The 19,699-nt window shown below is 33.1% G+C and overlaps 1 protein-coding gene across 1 annotated transcript; it reads right to left on the reverse strand.

The window, feature by feature from the left end:
• Positions 1–834: 834 nt before the first annotated feature.
• LOC143044699 (serine protease hepsin-like) lies at positions 835–19,211 on the reverse strand. Its single transcript, XM_076216779.1, has 7 exons — positions 19,119–19,211; positions 15,318–15,418; positions 7,195–7,283; positions 4,059–4,327; positions 2,876–3,024; positions 2,444–2,498; positions 835–1,072 (listed from the first exon to the last, which is right to left on the reverse strand). The coding sequence occupies exons 1-7, from the start codon at positions 19,174–19,176 to the stop codon at positions 948–950; spliced, it is 846 nt and encodes a 281-aa protein (XP_076072894.1). The 5' UTR covers positions 19,177–19,211; the 3' UTR covers positions 835–947.
• Positions 19,212–19,699: the final 488 nt, after the last annotated feature.

Raw genomic sequence — 19,699 nt, forward strand, 5'->3', positions numbered from 1 at the left:
GCAGCCTCTTGGTTTTAGTGTAACAAAGCTAACTTAATTCGTTTAATCTGTCCTTTAAAGAGTAATGAACAACTCGGATGAAGAACAAATGTTCAAAGAGAAAAGAAGCGAAACCTTGTAAATTTATTTAAGATATTAGGATACACATTCGTGTCGGACTAGTAAGTAAGTGAATTCACTAAATCAATTCAAATATGCATCGAATTCCTTAGTTTATTAGTTTACTTTACATGTTATACTAGTATATAAAACTCTCTCAAACCAATTGAAACTTATACAACCCACGTAACGAAGCTATTCGGATGATTGAATGAAGCTTGAATTCTTCGTCATTGTGTGTTATCTGGTTGGTAACATCAAATAAACCTATGAATGTTTAAGACTTCCTTATTTTTGTGTTCATAACTTACTTTCAAATTTACTTGTTGGTCAGTATGCCATTTTGTGCTTCTATGTTACATATTTGTTTTTTGTTTTCTTAGTGATTGGGATTGTAACACAATGTTGACTGCTGTGTTTTTGACATTTTTACTAATTATGTCTGTTTGTTTTGTTCACGCATCGTTGTCATTACAATGGAATTAGATGCGAATGTCATACAAGTGAGAGGTTTAGATAGCTATTAAACCAGGTTCAATCCGCCATTTTCTACATCAGAAAATATCGGTTCCAAGTCAGGAATATTACAGTTGTTATCCACTCATTTGACGTGTTTGAGCTTTTGAAGTTGCCATTTGATTAGGGACTTTCCGGTTCTAATTTTCCTCGGAGTTCAGTATTTTTATGACTTTACTATTTACAGTCTGTTAAAATAAATAATAACAAAAAAGTAAAGACAGCTGAATAGTAGTTATTTTCTTTTTTTCGAATACCAGGTTCAACAACATTAATCTTTTTTTGAAAATTGGAATAAACTTCAGTTTCTTGTTGCTCATAAAAAATAGTTCTCAAGAATCTAATTGAAGACCGACAACTTGCGCTTGGTCACGAATCCAGTTTATATAACGTGTAAGGTCTGTATATATTCCTGGCCATTTAGGTGCACCACATAGAATTCCCCAGCTCGTAACACCTATAATATATAAATAGTTGTTAAAATATTTAATCAAATGTTTAAAAAATTTAGCGTACTGCCAACCCTCATGACAGTTAATGCATTGTAAAATACCACAGCTGTCTTTTTCAATGCACAGTTGTAGGCGGATCGATATTATTTCCTGAGTAGACATTTTTAGAAGTTCCATCACTTTCTATAACACTGATACCATTTAATATTGGTATGTATGCTGAGTGTATTTATTAACTGAAATGTCCTTTTCACCTATATGTTAAATTATTTTGTATTAATCGACACCTGATTCATCCCTCAGCTCGGACTAATATGTTTATTCGATGCTGTATTTTTGTTCAATCCCAGTGTTCAGATATATTGATATGAGGAGGATACACAAACAATCAACCAGGTTCCAGGAAAATAAATATTAACGTTCTACATGTAGCGTGGTCGACATATATCGAAGAACCAGTGCTAGAATTTTCCGGGAGGTGTGAGCATTTTTTCAATGAGTTAACTATAACTTGGGGTGAACCCAGTTACACATGTAGGGTAGGCAGTTCCTGGTCTTCATATGACGCTTGTAGTGATGCTTATTGCAGAAAATAAGATATTAGAATCGAGGAGAAGGGTTGCTGCTATATATACTAAACTTTTCATATTTCACTTTGCCTCGTTTGTTTGTTGTTCGTGTGCAAACAAATCTAACAGAGCAAAGTCTAAATTATCAAATCAAATTGAGAATTCCCTTGGTTATCAGCAGCGACACAAATGCATCAATATTTGCGTCCGTAAAATATTTCAAGGTTTGTTGTTCTACCGAGGAAAATATTATTTTATATTCGTGTTAAAAAAGAACTATTTAAAACAGACATTTGAATAATGGAACCTCATGTAAGTTAGCGTCTATAACTCTAAATGTCATATCGGAATCATAAACTATAGCTGTAGAATTTGTTTTTAATCAGAAAACACAATTTAAAATTCCAAGAATTTTAATTTATGTAAAAACAGTATCTTTATTGTCTTACCTAATGGTTTTATTTTGAATATGGAAGCAGGGGATTTTTAATTAAGTATGGATGTGTAAGGGGATGTAACTCATATGATTAATCGCACTGTATATAACCTATTGTTATGTAGTCAGACGACGAAATCACCGAACCTCTATTCCCATTGCCTTTACTGAACATTCACAAACAGGTATATCTTATACAATACTGGAATTTGCACCATTTATATTTACACTGTATCACTGACATACACGTCTTATTTTGTTTTCGATTTTCCAAAACTACATTTGGCATACGTTACTCTATCGTTTATATTTTCGTCATCTACTGTGATAGATATAAATGTTTTTTTAAATACTTTTTTCTATAACTTTACCCATTTGAATCCATTTCCTTCCAACCTTGCATGTGAACGGTCCGCCACTGTCACCCTACAAATGTGTCAAACATTAGAATTTAACTAGATAGAACGAAATATCGGTATGGATTGGAACATCAACCATAAATAAAACTAATATTTCTAGACATGTCTGAAGTTGTTGTCAATATCTGAAATGTCAGCATGAAGGACCCAATATAAAATAAGGCAGAATAATCTAAACCTGACAATCAATCACGGAAAACTAGTAAAAAAATAGATAACCGGTGGTTATCACAGGTGCTCTGGAAGGATATGCATACCCTACTAAAGATTTCTCATTCGCAAATTATCCTTGATAAAACAAATGAATTACTCGAAAAGACATTTTTGTATATAATTTGTATTACATAGTTGAGCATCATCTGTTAAAACTGGTCTGTGACATACCCCACAACTATCTTTTCCACCTTGAGAATAGCCTGCACAGAATGTTGTCTGAGGGATGAAATCACTTCCATACCAGTCACGTCTCACACATAAACTGTCAGAGATGATCGCTAAGTCTACTTGATTCAGGACATCAAAGTTCCCTGTAGCTAATGATAAAGGTTTGAATGTACATGATTGTATATAAGATCATATTTCAACAGACAGACTAAAGCACTTAATGAATGGCTATTATCTATTTTGAATTTATTGAACCATAAAACTAATTTTTGACTCTTCACATTGAATAATCCGCGAAGCGGATTATGTAAAATGTGAAGAGTCAAAAATTAGTTTTATGGTTCAATAAAATCAAAATAAATTATTGCCATTCATTATAAATAAATTTGTATCAAAAATAAGGCTTAAAGAACGTTTTATATTATTTATATTTAACAATAACAACGTACACACATGTTGGCGTATGAATACACAACGCCAGAGTGGGCGTGTCGCCATCAAAATTGACAACATTGAAAATAAAACTAATAATTTTAACCAATCAGAAAACAGTAAATACACAAAATTTATTTATAATAAAATAACGGTACTTGGTACCGCGAAAACAATCGGTACGATCTTCTAACAGAAAAAGAACAATAAACCAAGACATTATGAATATGTTAAAGCGTAGTCGTATTGTTTTGTTAACTTTATTAATTTTAATACAACATCTAATTTTAACAAGGAGTTGATAAAAATCATGATTCGCTTATTGTTTATCAGCTTAACGCCCGTTTATAGTCTTATTTTTGTTTTTTGTTCAACTCACATGAGGTCATATATTATTGTATCTAAACTGGATGGATACCGCGAGTTCCAGACGTTAGTTCCGGAGGGTATCATCACTCAGTTTAGCAATACTGACTTGACTAATAACGTGCATTTCCTGTATTTTACGTTGATAAATTTGGAATTGATTAACTCCCTTTGACAAAGGTTTTGACTATTCTGTTCAAGTTCCTGTTTGGGGCGTGACAGCAAATTTTAAAAATTAGTTATACATTTACTAAGTATGATTTCAACAGATAAAGGAACGGATGATGATTTAATTTAAGTGTCACCAAAAATAATTGTTCATAATATTATAATTCTGATGTGGCTAAAAAAAACGCCACATGACTTTTATAATTCAAAGTTTTACCTTGTGTATCTCCCCAGCCAGCCGTTAAGCAAACTTGTCCTATGTAATAGTTATGACCATCTGGTAGGCAGGCAGGTTTAATATAATCGTCGTAAATTATTCTGTCTTGCAGCACTAGAATGGCCAAGTCATTTGCAACAGTTTGCGAATCGTATGCCGAGTGCATTATAATTTTTTGTACAGAAAACTCTCTCTGATGTGGGTCAGTTTTGTCAACATTATGTTTCCCAGCAATGACTTTCCATCTTCCAACGGATAAACTAACCCTACTGCAATAAAGTGACATAGACTCAATACCATAAATTATTCTAAAACGATATGAATAATTGATTTGTGTTTAACGTCCAGTGGCAAGTTTTACATGCATATCAGGATAAAAAAATGCCAAGCTATACTAGATCGATTTACTGAGCTGGAATTAATAGGCGAACACGGAACAATTCATATGGAGACATATAACCTACACCATCCCATTATGTTGAATCAGAGCCGAATAGTCTGCTCATATCAATTTCGAAGTCTTAAGCCACAGTCCCACTAGACCACGATCGCACCACGCTCACCGCGATCTAAAATAAATTTAGATCGTGGTGAGGTCGCGGTATGAGCGGCATGAAAATGTAAATTTCCGTTGCTTTCACGATGCTACTACGTTCTCATTACGCTTCTACAACGATCCCGCTACGATTATACCACGTTCTCACCGCGCTTATTCTGCGATCTCACTACGCTTATCAAGATCATTCTACGCTCATCACGTTCTCACTACGACCATACCACGAGTTATCCGATTGCAACACGATCTTACCACGCTTCTACTGCGATTATAGCATGTGCTTACCACGATTATAGCACGTGCTTACCACGATTACATTACGTTCAAACCGCGATCTTACTACGCTCTCAGCAATAACGTCAACATCATGTTCCATATCAATACAGTATCATTCCTTCAGTTCTATTTCTGATTAATACGTAGATTTCTCGAAAAAAAAATACAGTCATGCCACCAAAATCTACTAGAACACGTGGGCGTGGTGTTAGGGTTGATGTAGAGGCAGATGGAGTTCTGATAGTAACGAGTCTTGATCAAGTAGAGATGTCGGACCGACCAATCCGACCTAAATTACAACCTATTGCTGGTCCATAAAGCTGAAACGACGATATTTTAGTGAACGATAGCAGATATGAAACAGATGTGTCAATAGATATAGGAAGCTGTTGTATGAGTGCCAATGAGACAACTCTCAATCCAAGTAACAATCTTTAAAAGTAACAATTATAGGAAAGATACGGCCTTCAACACGGAGCCTTGGCTTGCATCGAACAGCAAGATATAAAAGGCCCCACAAATTACTAGTGTAAAACCATTCAAACGGGAAAACCAACGGTCTAATCTAAATGAAAACAAGAAGCATGGTTGAGCCGTTAGAGAAAATGGACAAGAAGTCCCAATTACATACAGACAAACAAAACCTGGAGAGAATTAATATATTTTATGGGAAAATGACAATGAGAATAGTGGTCGTAGTATGAACGTAGTCAGGTCGTAAGAAGAGCGTGGTGAGGACGGCAAGGGCGTGCTAGAATCGTACTATGGTCGTGAACAGCGTAGTATAGTCGTAGTGGAAGCGTAGTTTGGTCGCGGTGAGAACGTGATGATCGTAGTGAGGTCGTAATAACGTCGCAAAGAGATCGTAGCGCAGTTTCTCCGAATAGAATCACGCTTTCGCTACGCTCTCACTACGATGGTACAGCGACCTTTGCGATCTTACTACGATCTTAGTGCGCTCTCACTACGCTCCTACTACGACCTGATTTCGCCACGACCGCACCACGATTGTTTTGAACATGTTCAAAGTTTGTCACGCTCATCACGATCTTGAAGACCTCACCACGACCGTGATACGACCTCACTGCGATCTACACGATCGTACTACGATCATCAAAATTTGCATTTTTTTCACAGATCGTAGTGCGATCGTGGCCTAGTGGGACTGGGGTATTAGGATTTGCTCAGTCCGGAACGAACGAAGAACCAATCGTAATCAAGTAGACACGCTTCCGCTATTTATAGTAAAAATAGTAAACTATTAACATTTTCAGTGATGAAACAGACAATTACTCTACTAAGTAATAATTCATTTGAAAGGACAAGGTACGATAAGGCCTGTTTTTGGTCCCCCTATTTTCTCATTTTCTAAATTTTGCTTTGGAAAGCTACTTACCACGTTAAATATTCCCTTAGGTTTGAAGTTTGTTAGGATGAACTTCAAAACCATGAATTTCAGAAAATGGGTGAGTTTAGGGGGTAGAAGGGCATCAAAAATGTCAAAAGAAGGAAAATAACGATGTTTGGCCATTGTTTCTTAAATTTAATAGCGTGCGTCTACGTGACCCGGAAAAAATATGGCGATTTAGACAGCAAAAAAGGTTTCATGACATTGGAATAAAAAAAATCCTGGGTCACGTTGGCGCAGGCATTAAAAAAATATAAATTTGTTGTAAAATCACCTGCGAAATGAATAATAATTACAATATTTGAATAATAACAGAAAGTTATCCCCCCCTCACCTCAACCAGTTGCGAAAATAAGTGGTTTTGAAGTTCACCCAAAGAAACAGGCCTTATCGTACCTTGTCCTTTGTGATTCTTCCAGATGCCAGCCTTAGTTGCTTTCCGGGTTGGATGCATGATTTGTGAGACCCAATAAAGCTCAAGCATAAATCATATTTTAATAATTTTTACAATGAACCTCACAGTCAACTTAAAAATAATCATATAACCGTGTTGATCCTCACTGACTATTCAAAGCCTTGACTTGTTTTTGTAATCAGTTTATATAAAATAAGGAGATGTAGTACTTTGATTGCCAATGATATAACTATCCTTTAGAGTCCAAATGAAGCTCATTCAAACAACCATATGTCGTCGTTTATACGACCTTTCACAATGAGCAATACCTATATATTTTTTTAAAGCAGCTTTTAGTAAAAATCAATGAATTGCAACTGTTTGCCTTTTTCTTTTTTAGCCATGGCATTGTCAGTTTATTTTCGATCTATGAGTTTGAATGTCCCTCTGGTATCTTTCGCCCCTCTCTTGCCACATAAATGGTCAAAACGTACTTACTTACTCTTCAAAACAGTGAGCAGCAGTTAATATCAACCGGTCTCCAATAATACTCCCACCACACACGTGATCTCCAAGTTCTGTCAGCATCACCTATAGACATTAAATACATCTATATTATAAAAGGACGTTTCAGGAAAATGGTTGGCTCAAACTGAAAAAAAATTGCGAATGAAATTGGGAATGTGTCAAAGGGACAACAATCCGACCAAAGAGCGTAAAACAACCGAAGGCCACCAATGGGTCTTCAATACAGCGAGAAAATCAAGCACCCGGAAACGTGCTTCAGTCGCATAGTTACGGTAAACGAATGTTCAGATTGTCTTCGCATTGGAATCTCTTCTTATAGTCATATACTCTTGTGTAAATAAGGAACTTAACTTTTTCATGTTTTGGTATGCATGGGTAATTATAGTATATCTTGATCATTAACAAATGGTACCAGAAGAAACGAGGAGAAATTATTTCATTGACAATTTGTCGACTTTTATAACACAAAAGAGAGATTATCCAAACATGACACTTTTAATTTTATCAAAAAATAATTTATAAGTCTCATTTTTTTAATCTTTTTGAAGAAGGTCGAAATATCAAGACATCAAGAAGAAACTGATATGTCAAAATATAAAAAAGAAGATTTGGTATGATTGCAAATGACACAACTCTCCATAATTTAAGCTCCAGTCACACTGTCACGTTTTACTACGTTTGAAATTCTACGTTTTGAATAAAAATGACCCATTATTTTGAAAGCTAGGTTTTACTAGGTTTGTGCCACGTTCTTATCACGTTTTCCTATGTATTAGTACGTGAAGACCCACGTTTCCACCAAGTATTGATACGTTTCGCTACGTAGTAAGCACGTTTTGTTACGTTCCGCTAAGCTTTGATACGTATTTACTAGAGGCGTATTTGTTATAGAAAAACTGGTTTTAGTTACTTTGTTTAAATTCTCGCTACGTTTGTTGTTGAATTCCAGTTTTAAACCAAGGATCAATACGTTTTTTTTACGTTTCTACTGCGTTTCGATACGCTTCGTTACGTATACTCCCGTTTCAAATCTTAGTAAAACGTAGTTCTTGAAACGTGACAGTGTGACTGGGCTTTAGAGACCTGACACAGAAATTAACAACTATAGGTCACCATCGAGTCAAGTTTTAATTACTTCTGATTTTCAAATCCATTTAAGTACCGGTCTTTGTAAAAATCATGCAGAAGGTGATTCATGGCATGTCACAGAAGTAATTTTTTTTGCCCTATATCATAAGAACTTTGGTAGATGGTCAAAATTCTGTCTTTATTTTCCCTGTATTATGCCCGTTGCCATGGTAACCATCAAATCAACATTTTGCCTGAATATGTGAAAAAAGACCCTTTTTGAAAATATAAAATAAGGGAATTTAAAGTCCCATAGAAATAAAGTTAATCAATACAAAGGATATGTATATTTACAGTATTGACAAACAAAACCCCAAACTATACAAAAACGTTAAAATTGTGAATTTACTAAATAGTTTGTTTCCATAGCAACCATTTAAAAATGTGTTAAAATTCGAAAATGAAAAATTTCAAAAACTTTAAAATTTTAAATCTGTTTATCTCCCAAGACCAACAATACCATGACATGTCATTGACAAATTTTGAAAGACCACATTCTATATATTCAGAAAATAAAAAGAAAGTCGTGTGTTTTTTTTTCTTTAAAAAAAAAAATTTAGTAAAAAATTGTCAATTTTCACCAAAATTCAGATTAACAATCAGATGAATAATCAAAAATTTTGAACTTAAAAAGCTAAAACATTCCATTTATATGTGCAATTCTGACACACATTTGTTAATTTTAAACGAGAATATATGATAAATGAAGATATACTTTTACAAAATGAAAAATCATCACTCTGGGTATGGTGCACCCCCCTTTTTTTTCGATTTTTTTTTTTTTTTCAAAATTATAAAATTTGTTGAAAGAAATGTGGTATCTCATTGTGTTTACTTGTGAACTAAGTATTTTAAGAATTTAAGCATAACACAACTTCTAAAGTTGAGGGCAGCATATGTACCCCCTCCCTTCAATCTTATATGTAAGATTTCTCAGAAGTTTTAAAAAAAATGGTAATACGCATAACCCGTTGTCGTGTCTAAGACTGATGCTGTCAGTGAAAAAGAATAAAGTTGAATCCAAAACTTAATTACTAGTAAGTCTATGTATAAAGATAAGAGGATGTGTTGTAATTGTCAATGAGACAATTAACTCTCAACCAGAGAGCAAAGACATAGAAATAAACAACCACAGATCACCGTATATCCTTCAACAATGAGCATAACATGATTATCTATAAAACAAATCTTAATGAACATTTAAAAAAAAATAGCTCAGGATACTTTCTCTTTCAAAATGGCTATAAAGAAGTTACAGTAACAATTTAATGCAACTCATTGTTGGTTTTTGAAACAGATTGATGCTTTAAAAACTTTAACCCTAGACTAAGATCTGCTAAACAAGAAGACTCACCCTGAAATGTCTGGTTGGTTTTATTTATAATTGAATTACTTTTGAAACTCTGTAAGTGTTATGTAAAGATTTTAATACAAGTATCATATTAACTTAACATTATCAATGTTCTAAGAAAATGAGGTCAGAGTAAGATGAACTATGTCAGACAGACGAAAAAAAGAGAACGGAAACGGAAAATTCAGCATTTTTTCCATTTTTAAAGGGGCATAACTTATTGACAGTACCTGTTACACCAATAACATTCTAACTGTTCTGAATTTTATGGAAATAAGCATTGTGTATAAGTTTCAAAACATTTGGTTGTGGCAAACTTAAGTTAGAGAACGGAAACAAAAAAGTCAGCATTTTTTTTCTCCATTTGTATAAGGGTATAACTCTGGAACGGACGTACTTACAGACAAGGGTACAACTTAATGCCCCCTTTGCTACAGTGGGGGCATACAAATTCTACATGTTCTATCTGAGGAAATATATACCAACGATCTACATTAAATTGTGCAAGAATTTGTCAATGTTTCTATTGTATATGGTGGAAAAGGACAGCTTGTCTATTATTTTTTTTAAAACCTAACTGAATTATTATTTGTATACCGCAGAATAATTGCGTTTTTTTTATGGTTCTCAAAAATATTATCCTTGTGGTCCTGAGGAAAATTTGCTGGTCCGAACTATTGTATACTGTTTTGATTCTCAAACCTTTATGACAATCATGTGCAATGACCATTCTTGAATTTTGCCTAATTTCATCAATTGTTATATTTACATATTTGTATGCCCCCGCAGTGGCGGAGGGGGCATTAAGGTTTACCCTTGTCCGTCCGTCAGTATGTCCCAACGTTGGTTTCTGTTCTCTATCTTTAGTTTGCCTCAACCAAATGTTATGAAACCTAATCATATTGCTTATTACCATAAAACAAGACTAAGTTTGGTGGTGTCACTTAAACCGTCCAAGAGTTATGCCCCTTTACAAATAGAAATATTGCTGAATTTCCGTTTCTGTTCTCTAACTTTAGTTTGTCTTTACCAGATGTTATTAAAATTATACACAATGCTTAAAATCACCAAGTGCAGATCAACTTTGAATTTTGGTGGTGTAACTTTCACTGTTCTATGCAATGCCTCTTTATAGAGGGAAAAAGTTGCTGAGTTTTTTGTTTTGTATTTCTTTCTTTAGTTTGCCTCAACCAAATGTTACGAAACTTTTACACAATTCTTATCACCATAAAAGTTAGTACACAATTGGTGTCTTTAGTCATGTCCGTTTATGACTTTTATGATATGGAAGCGGGAGCATCATCTGTGTCCAATGGACACATTCCGCATTTATTTCAAATCTTTTAGATAAGTGAGATTATTATATATTAGAATAAAAAGAAAGGTTCTGTAGTTCTTCTTCAATTTCAATTTTAGCACAGTTAAATCGACATAGTGACAAATAAGTGTTTGCATAAAGGTTTCGATACATGTCGATTTACATGGGAGGTAAATAGTAACAGCCATTATGTGTACATAATCTGACTCTGTGCAATAGTATACTAGTCCACAAAAGAAACGATACAAGGCAATGTATTTTCCATAGATAATGAAATTTGAAACACTGTACCAAGATTAAAACTGTCCCATTTGTCTAATCTTTACAGAGTGTTATTATCTTATCAAAACCACTGATTTAAGACAAAAAAAATATTTTATTTTTTTATTTTTGTTATATCAAAAATAGTATTTTTATAAATAAACCAGATGCTCCGCAGGGCGCAGCTTTATACGACCGCAGAGGTATTGCACAATACTTAACATAATAATTTTGGACCCCGATTTGGACCAACTTGAAAACTGGGCCCATAATCAAAAATCTATGACCATGTTTAGATTCAGCATATCAAAGAACCCCAAGAATTCTTTTTTTGTTAAAATCAAGCTAAGTTTAATTTTGGACCCTTTTGATCTTAATGTAGACCAATTTGAAAACAGGACCAAAAATTAAGAATCTGAATACACGGTTAGATTTGGCATATCAAAGAACCCCAATAATTAATTTTTTGATGAAATCAAACAAAGTTTAATTTTGGCCCTTAATTCGTTAAGACCAAAACTCCCAAAATCAATCCAAACCTTTCTTTTGTGGTTATAAACCTTGTGTTAAAATTTCATAGATTTCTAATAACTTATGCTTAAGTTATTATGCAAAAACCAAGAAAAATGCTTATTTGGGACCTGTTTTTGGCCCCTAATTCCTAAACTGTTGGGACTAAAACTCCCAAAATCAATCCCAACCTTCCTGTTGTGGTCATAGAGACCTTATGTTAAAATTTTATAGATTTCTTTTTACTTATACTAAGTTTATTGTGCGAAAACCAAGAAAAATGCTTATTTGGGCCCTTTTTTGCCCCTAATTCCTAAACTGTTGGGACCAAAACACCAAGAATCAATGTCAACCTTTCTTTTATGGTCATAAACCATGTGTTAAAATTTCATAGATTTCAATTTACTTTTACTAAAGTTAGAGTGCGAAAACAAAATGTCTTCGCACGACGACGACGCCAACGTGATACCAATATACGACCAAAAAATTTTCAATTAATAAAAATCGAAATTAGAACTTAATTTTTTTCGTTTAAACATGGTCTGCTTAAAATTTTGATTGCCATCCGTCCTTGTGTCCATCTGGCTCTCCTTGCAGCGCTCGCACATGTACAAATTATGTCAGATTTTTAAGAAACTAATACTTTAGGTTATTATAAGCAATATCTCAAACAAGTTAGAAATTGGTGGTCAATCGACTTTTATAAAAACATTTATAACCCTTGAAAATAATAAATTTATGGAAAATAGCCCCTTTAACGCTCCCACAGGTACAATTCTTGCCAGATTTTTAATAAAACTTATACACTAGATTAATATCAACAAGATCTCGGATGAATTCTATAATCATGGACAATTGACTTTTTTAAAAGAGTTATGACCCTTAAAAATATTAAAATTTATGGAAAGTGGCCTTGTTAGCGCTCTCGATGGTACAAATTTTTTATTTTTTATTTTCAGTTTATTTCTGATAGAACGGACGTAGTTTTTTTAGGTCACCGTTACAAAGGAACTGTGAATTTTGCCATCACTTTGCTTCCGTTGTCGTCTGTCCGGTGTAAAATATTTGAAACATTTCCACTGAAACTACTGAACCAATTCCAGTAAAACTTATAAACTGAATGATCCTTAGGATATCTAGAATTAAGTTTGTGTTCTATTTTCTATTTTTTAAAAAAACATGGCCGCCATGGGTAAAATAAGAACATAGGGGTAAAATGCAGTGTGTAGCTCATATCTCAAACACTAAAGCCTTTTAAGAGCAAATTTTAAGATGAATCTAACAACCCATTGTTGGGTTGCTGCCACTTAATTGTTAATTGTACGGAAATTTTGCAGTTTTGGTTATTATCTTGAATATTATTAATGACAAAGATAAACTGTAAACAGCACAACTTTCAGCAAAGTAGGATCTACAAATAAGTTTATATGACCAGAATTGTCAATTGAATCCTTATGGAGTTATAGCCCTTTAAAGCAATTTTTCACAATTTGTTCATCTAGTTTGCTTCCTTTAAAAGAAAATCTTCTTTTGATATTGAATATGCTTAATCAATTTCAGCCCAACTTGGGAGTTATAATCTTGTATAAATTTAGTTTTTTATTTCCTTGTACTTCAAGAAACTTAGCCACTATGGCTAAAATGGAACATAGGGGTAAAATTCATTTTTTGCTTTTGAAGAAAAAACGACAGATACAAAGAACATTTAAATGGAATTGTTAAGCCACTCATTGATATATATTGAAGGGACAAATAATCATTGATGCAAGATTTAACCAAGAATTACAGGTGATCGATTCAGGTTCTTTAGAGTCAATTTTAAAGACCATGAAATAGAATCTAAAGATTTTTAATTTCTGTTTGGGTTGTTCTCTCTTTGACACATTCCCCATTTCTAAAAAAAAATCTAATATATAAAAATGGTGTAGGGGGTTCTATTATTGCCCTCACCCTTTGAAGAAATTTCATGTTTTAATGCTCAAAATATTCACAATTGAATTCCATCTTTTAAATTTTTTAATAATTTTTTGAATTTTGAAAAAAAGGGGGGGGGGGCACCATGCTCAGAAAGAAAAAATGTCCTTCTCTACAAAAATATCTCTATCAATCATATTTTCTCATTTATAATTACCAAATTTGTGTCAGGAATGCACGCATAAATGGAATGTTTTAGCTTTTTAAGTTCAAAATGTTTCAGTATTCATCTGTTTGGTAATCTGAATTTTGGTGAAAATTGACAATTTTTGACTAAAATTATTTTTTTAAAGAAAAAAAAACACACGACTTTCTTTTTATTTTCTGAATATATAGAATGTGGTCTTTCAAAATTTGGCAATGACATGTCATGGTATTGTTGGTCTTGGGAGATAAACAGATTTAAAATTTTAAAGTTTTTGAAATTTTTCATTTTCGAATTTTAACACATTTTTAAATGGTTGCTATGGAAACAAACCATTTAGTAAATTCAAAATTTTAACGTTTTTGTATAGTTTGGGGTTGTGTTTGTCAATACTGTAAATATACATATTGTTTGTATTGATTAACTTTATTTCTATGGTTCTTTAAAATCCATTATATTTCAATTTTCAAAGGCTACCTATGGACGTATTTAGGCAAAATTTTGTAAGGATGGTTTCCATGGCAACCAAGGTTGAAAAGAAAAAATTAATACAGAAAACTTATTTTCATACCATACCTTCATCATAAACAAAATATAAAGACATTTGAAGAGGGGTCATGAATCGCCCATCAACAGGAACCTGCATGATTCTTACAAAGACCGGTACTTAAACACTCAAAAACATAGGAGAAAATCTAGTGTGTTTTATGATGGCTCGTCTAGTTCACTTTTTAAATGAGACGAGAGGTCAAATGTACATTTTTGTAAAGCTTTGTATTAGTGAAAATCAGTGAGGTGAGACGGTAACGTTCAAGATGACTGGGTCAATGTGCATCCAACTCGTATCTCATTGTTAATGTGAAACACAATGAAAGGAAACTATGGTTAGAATGTTAAATAAAGTGTGTATTCATTTATATTTTAATTCATGAAGGATAACTTAAAATTTCCATATTTTTCGAATGGCAACTGCCAACCGAAACATCTTTTAAATGTTTAACTATTAAACCACAAAATTAGAAACTTTAGAAATCCTATGATTCCGTCATGTCTGTATCAAAGGCATAGTAATTGTCAACTAAAATCCCTGTGTCTACCAAATAATATCTTATCTAATTAGATATTGGCACCATTAACCTATAATGTGATCCACAACTCCATAAACATTTCGTATACAGTTTAACAAGATTTTTCGCATTTTGTTGTCAGAGAAGACAGTTGATGTTTGACCAAAGTAAGACTATTTTAACTGTTAATTTATGTAAAAATGTTGAAGGGGAAAGCTGATGTTGACTCGATATGCTATATATATTTTATTTGAAAGTCATAATTTTTTATCTCTGGTGGAGAGTTGTTTTTATTGGCAATAATATCACATCTTTTATATATATATATATAATGTGCTCTTACTATCCATGGTATGGTTCCTGGTTGTGCCTCTTGTCCTCCCACAATTCTGTGTTGACTCAAGTGTAACTTATCTGATATACCACATTCACTTTCTACTTTATCTGAAAAACAAACCCAATTTACATATTAGACAATTGTCTAATGAGCTAATGGTCGAAAAACATAAACTTAGCACTTCTTGGAAGTGTCATTACTACCAATTCCCCAAAGACACCTTGTTTATAATTTAACACGATAAACACACATGTATAAAGAATCATCAGTGGCACAAATCAATGATACAGCCCGTAACAGAGAAGTGATCGAATTGATGTTTCTATACCGTCAAAGTTAGCTACGTTATCGACAAACTTAATTGAGTAGTGACCGAAGTATTGGTACTTAAACGTTAAAAAGATTGACAATGCTGACAAACTTTCATGTGTCGATAATCAAGTTTAATACCGATAATATTGAAAATAATTCTAATAATATGAAACAAAATATGTTCATGCACCATTTCGATTGGGAGAAAAGTAGTCATTTCTTCAAAGTCAGAACAGAAAAAAAAGATTTATGGAAGGACGTCTTGATAGTATTATTTCCTTTACAATTTTACCCAAAACTAAATGAAATATACTGGTAAACAATTAAAAAGGTGTTTGATAGGAATGAAGTCCTTTATTTTTTCGTACTACAATGTGTACCGTATGTGTGATGGATTTGAATTCAATCAATAACTTTGAAATGTTTTCTCATATGTATACACAAAAGGGAGGACTGGTATTTGTACTTCTGTTAGAATATGTCTTCGTCCGTTTCACATGCCAAACTTTTTTTCTAGTACAGTTTAAACGGGAAAATTTTGTTGACAATTTTTTTTTCATATGACAAAATATTGAGGCAGCAGATTTTTTAAGTCAAAATCAGGGTCAGAATATTGTTTTCTAAAAACTACCAGGCCCCTTCCTCCATGAAAATTAAATGGTCCGTGGCAAAAATCAAAAAACTTCAAAATTTGACCAGATTCTATTCTTAACTGTCGGATAATATACTAGGATAACATAGAAAATGTACTGTATGGGACGATTCTGTACTCATACTTCACGCGTAGTTGAGTACAAGTGTCCTCGTAGTGAACGCACCCGACTACGCGTGCAGTAAAAAGTGTACTCTTACGTCGGATACCGGGCAGTTTCTTTGTTATATCTGTACTTTATCAAATACATGTACATGTTAATATTTACTTAATATTAAATAGGTAAAAAATATTGCTGAAAGCCTGTTCAGGGTTTCTTTCTTGTGTATGATTATATAATTTTTCACATGCCTGAACTCATTGACGATAATGTAAGGTGCTCTATTAGAAAAAAAAAATGGATTTCTAGTTCGGGTTTGAAAAAGAAATTTCGCCTTTTCTTGAACCTGTTTTGTACATTTAGTTTAACAGATATGATCCAATGGAAATTTTCACATGGAACCTTCGGTAAATAGGAAAATGAAAAGATATGGGGTAATTTACAGAGAGACCACACTCCATCCATGAGAAATACGGAGGGAATTTAAAAATCTAGACGTCTCCACAAGGCTTTCAACAAGGGTGGAATCTCACTCCTTCTGAAGAGCTCTAAATCGCCCCAACGTGTACATACGTTTGGTCATCACGAGATTCTGGTTTCTCTTTTTGTGTGTCATAAACATTCAATTTGGATTTGAATTTAATTTACCGAAACATTTCCGTACATTAAATCTTAGGACGGTCAGAACATTTTAAGGACGCAACAGATCGAAGTACAATTTTAAGTAGTACATAGATGTGCAATAATTCAGCTTTCTGTACATGTTCATGAAGTTCTAAATTTTGAATGTTGATTTCTTTAAAAAAACACCATTTTTTTACAATAAAAAATCTCAAAATGTCCGTTAACAATGAAAAAGTTTGACCATGAAAAATCACATATCTAAGAAAAGCAGTCGTTTAATTGATTATAAGAAAGTTGCAGTATATCATGTCAAATTTCTTTAATTTGAGAGTTTTCCTTTAGTTACAAATGTAGCTTCATGTCTGATGGTGAAATAAAAATGAATGTCTCAGAAAGTGGTGAATTAGTTTCCATAAATTACAGATGAATCGGGCCAAGCTTAGTAACTTACAGTAAACAGACTACTGTAACATTGACGCACTCGTCGAACTGTTTAAAAGATTTGTGTTTATGACCAAAAATTAATATACAACTTCATTTATAAATTAATCTGAATTTCATAGCGCGTCGTCACAATAATGAAAGTTATAAAAAAAATCTATAACCAGCAGATCTATACTTCTATAAAGAAAGTATTCTTGTACAAAAGGGTATTTATTATAAAATGGTCCTAACTATAGAATAGATAGTTTACAACAGAAATCTTAAACGGAAGTTTCGACAATTTTTAAACAGAAGAGATTTGAAAAAAAATTTAACTTTAAATAAACACTGAAATAATTTTAATACCTCGAAGGTGTAAAGAATAAACCAACAATCTCAATCTTTAAAAGTGTCTTCATTGCACTAACCGACGAGTTCATGTTAACAGTAGAAACAGTGGATGTGACTCCAATAAATTCATTAACGTCTTCTCGAAGACGTTATTAAGAATTGAACGTTGGGCAGTCTGCGGGCTGAAGGCTTCTTACCACCTGATTGTAAGATATTACTGAGACGTGAATAATTAAAGTTCGTTGATTGGTTGGAACAATCCAAACCTAGTAAATGTCTTTCAATCCCGTAGAGTATCGGATTTGTCCTCTCTATTTTAGAAATTAGATTTTGCCTTGTCATAAATTATGCATTGGTACACGGGTAACTTTTATCTATAAATAGCCGAATCTCCTGGAGTTTTGTAAACACACACAACATTAAACGATACACTACTTCATAACGTGTGACCTCACGTATGTGGTAAAATTTGTTGATTGATATGCAAGGCTATTCTGAATGAATTAATCTACAAAGCGAGAACACTTTCCATTTTCATCAGCTAAGAGACGGCTAGCTTTTTTTTAAAAGCTTTTTCTTGTTATCATTGTAGTCATGAATATTTATCGCTTATATTAAATTGATAAAGATTTTATCGAGGTCGCACCAACTGTTTCTACAGCTAAGATCAGTTACATGTAACATCGTCGATTCGCTCGACGAAGCCATTGTTTATGACAGAACACACATTCTAGATTATGTATTTTTGTTTCCGTCAGTTCGAAAGTATTTGATCATTTCAACTCCTTTGTATTTCATAATATGTGTCATGAACAAAGACATATGTTCGATTGAATAATGATTTCCTCGTAACAAATGGTAGAAATTTCGGAGATCCCGTATTTGATCCTTTACCGTTAAAATGAAAATGCCAATGACAGAGGTTGATTATAAAAAAGTTTTACTGTGTTAAAAAAACTTCGACTTAAACAATGAAAACTTACACGTTGGACATGAAATATTTTGTCGATGAAGAAAATTAAATTATGTCACTTCTGAAATAAGTTTGTCGATAACGTAACTTATTCTGACGGTAAAGAAACGCGAATTCGATCACTACTCTGTTACGGGCTGTAAGTTTAAAAAGCATTGAAAACATAATCAGACCATCTATGCCTGGGGATATACAAATATAAATTTGTAAAATTTTAAAAACAGTAAACACAAAACTAGACTTGTGATATGTCGTGATTTTATCCTCCCTATCAGTTTTTTTTATACAGTCGGTACCAAGTTGTAATTTGACGTTTTATTTGCATTAATGTCTTCTTTCTGTCGGTAACGTGAAAAGTTTCATATGTCTTACCCAGATATATTGAAACAATAAGAACACAACCAACCAACGATGTAAACAAAATGGCCATATTAAGGAATTACTACGATAAGGAACCGATAGAAATATAGGTCAAAGTATAATATGGAATTTGAACCTAAGATAACGTCCGGCATGGCAGTGAACAATTTGTTGGATATATAATGTGCATATTTCATTTAGCTGATATACATGTACCTACATGTTACTTGTAGGATTATTTATCGAATTAAAACGAGAAAAAAAAAGACGTCTTCTGAACAAGGCCTAACAGACTAAGAGTTCTATGAAAATGTTGGTTACAATAAACCCCATTCTTACAAAATGGGCTCCTCACAATAACGTGTTGACTTTTAGTAACTCCTCTTTTTAGAAGCGTCTTAAAAGTCCATTTGAAATATACATTAAAACATGCTAAAGATAGTTAAGTTTTGTTGCGACCGATCGCCCATGCTAGCCTCCCCATGCTAGGGCTGTATAGCCAGTCAATGTTGTTAAAAACGTCCATCATCCTTTGTTTTGTTAGATTGTGTAAGGATTATATCAAGAATTCTACACATTAAAATATTGAAATA

Source organism: Mytilus galloprovincialis, chromosome 9 (assembly GCF_965363235.1).
Source record: "Mytilus galloprovincialis chromosome 9, xbMytGall1.hap1.1, whole genome shotgun sequence".
Taxonomy (NCBI): domain Eukaryota; kingdom Metazoa; phylum Mollusca; class Bivalvia; order Mytilida; family Mytilidae; genus Mytilus; species Mytilus galloprovincialis.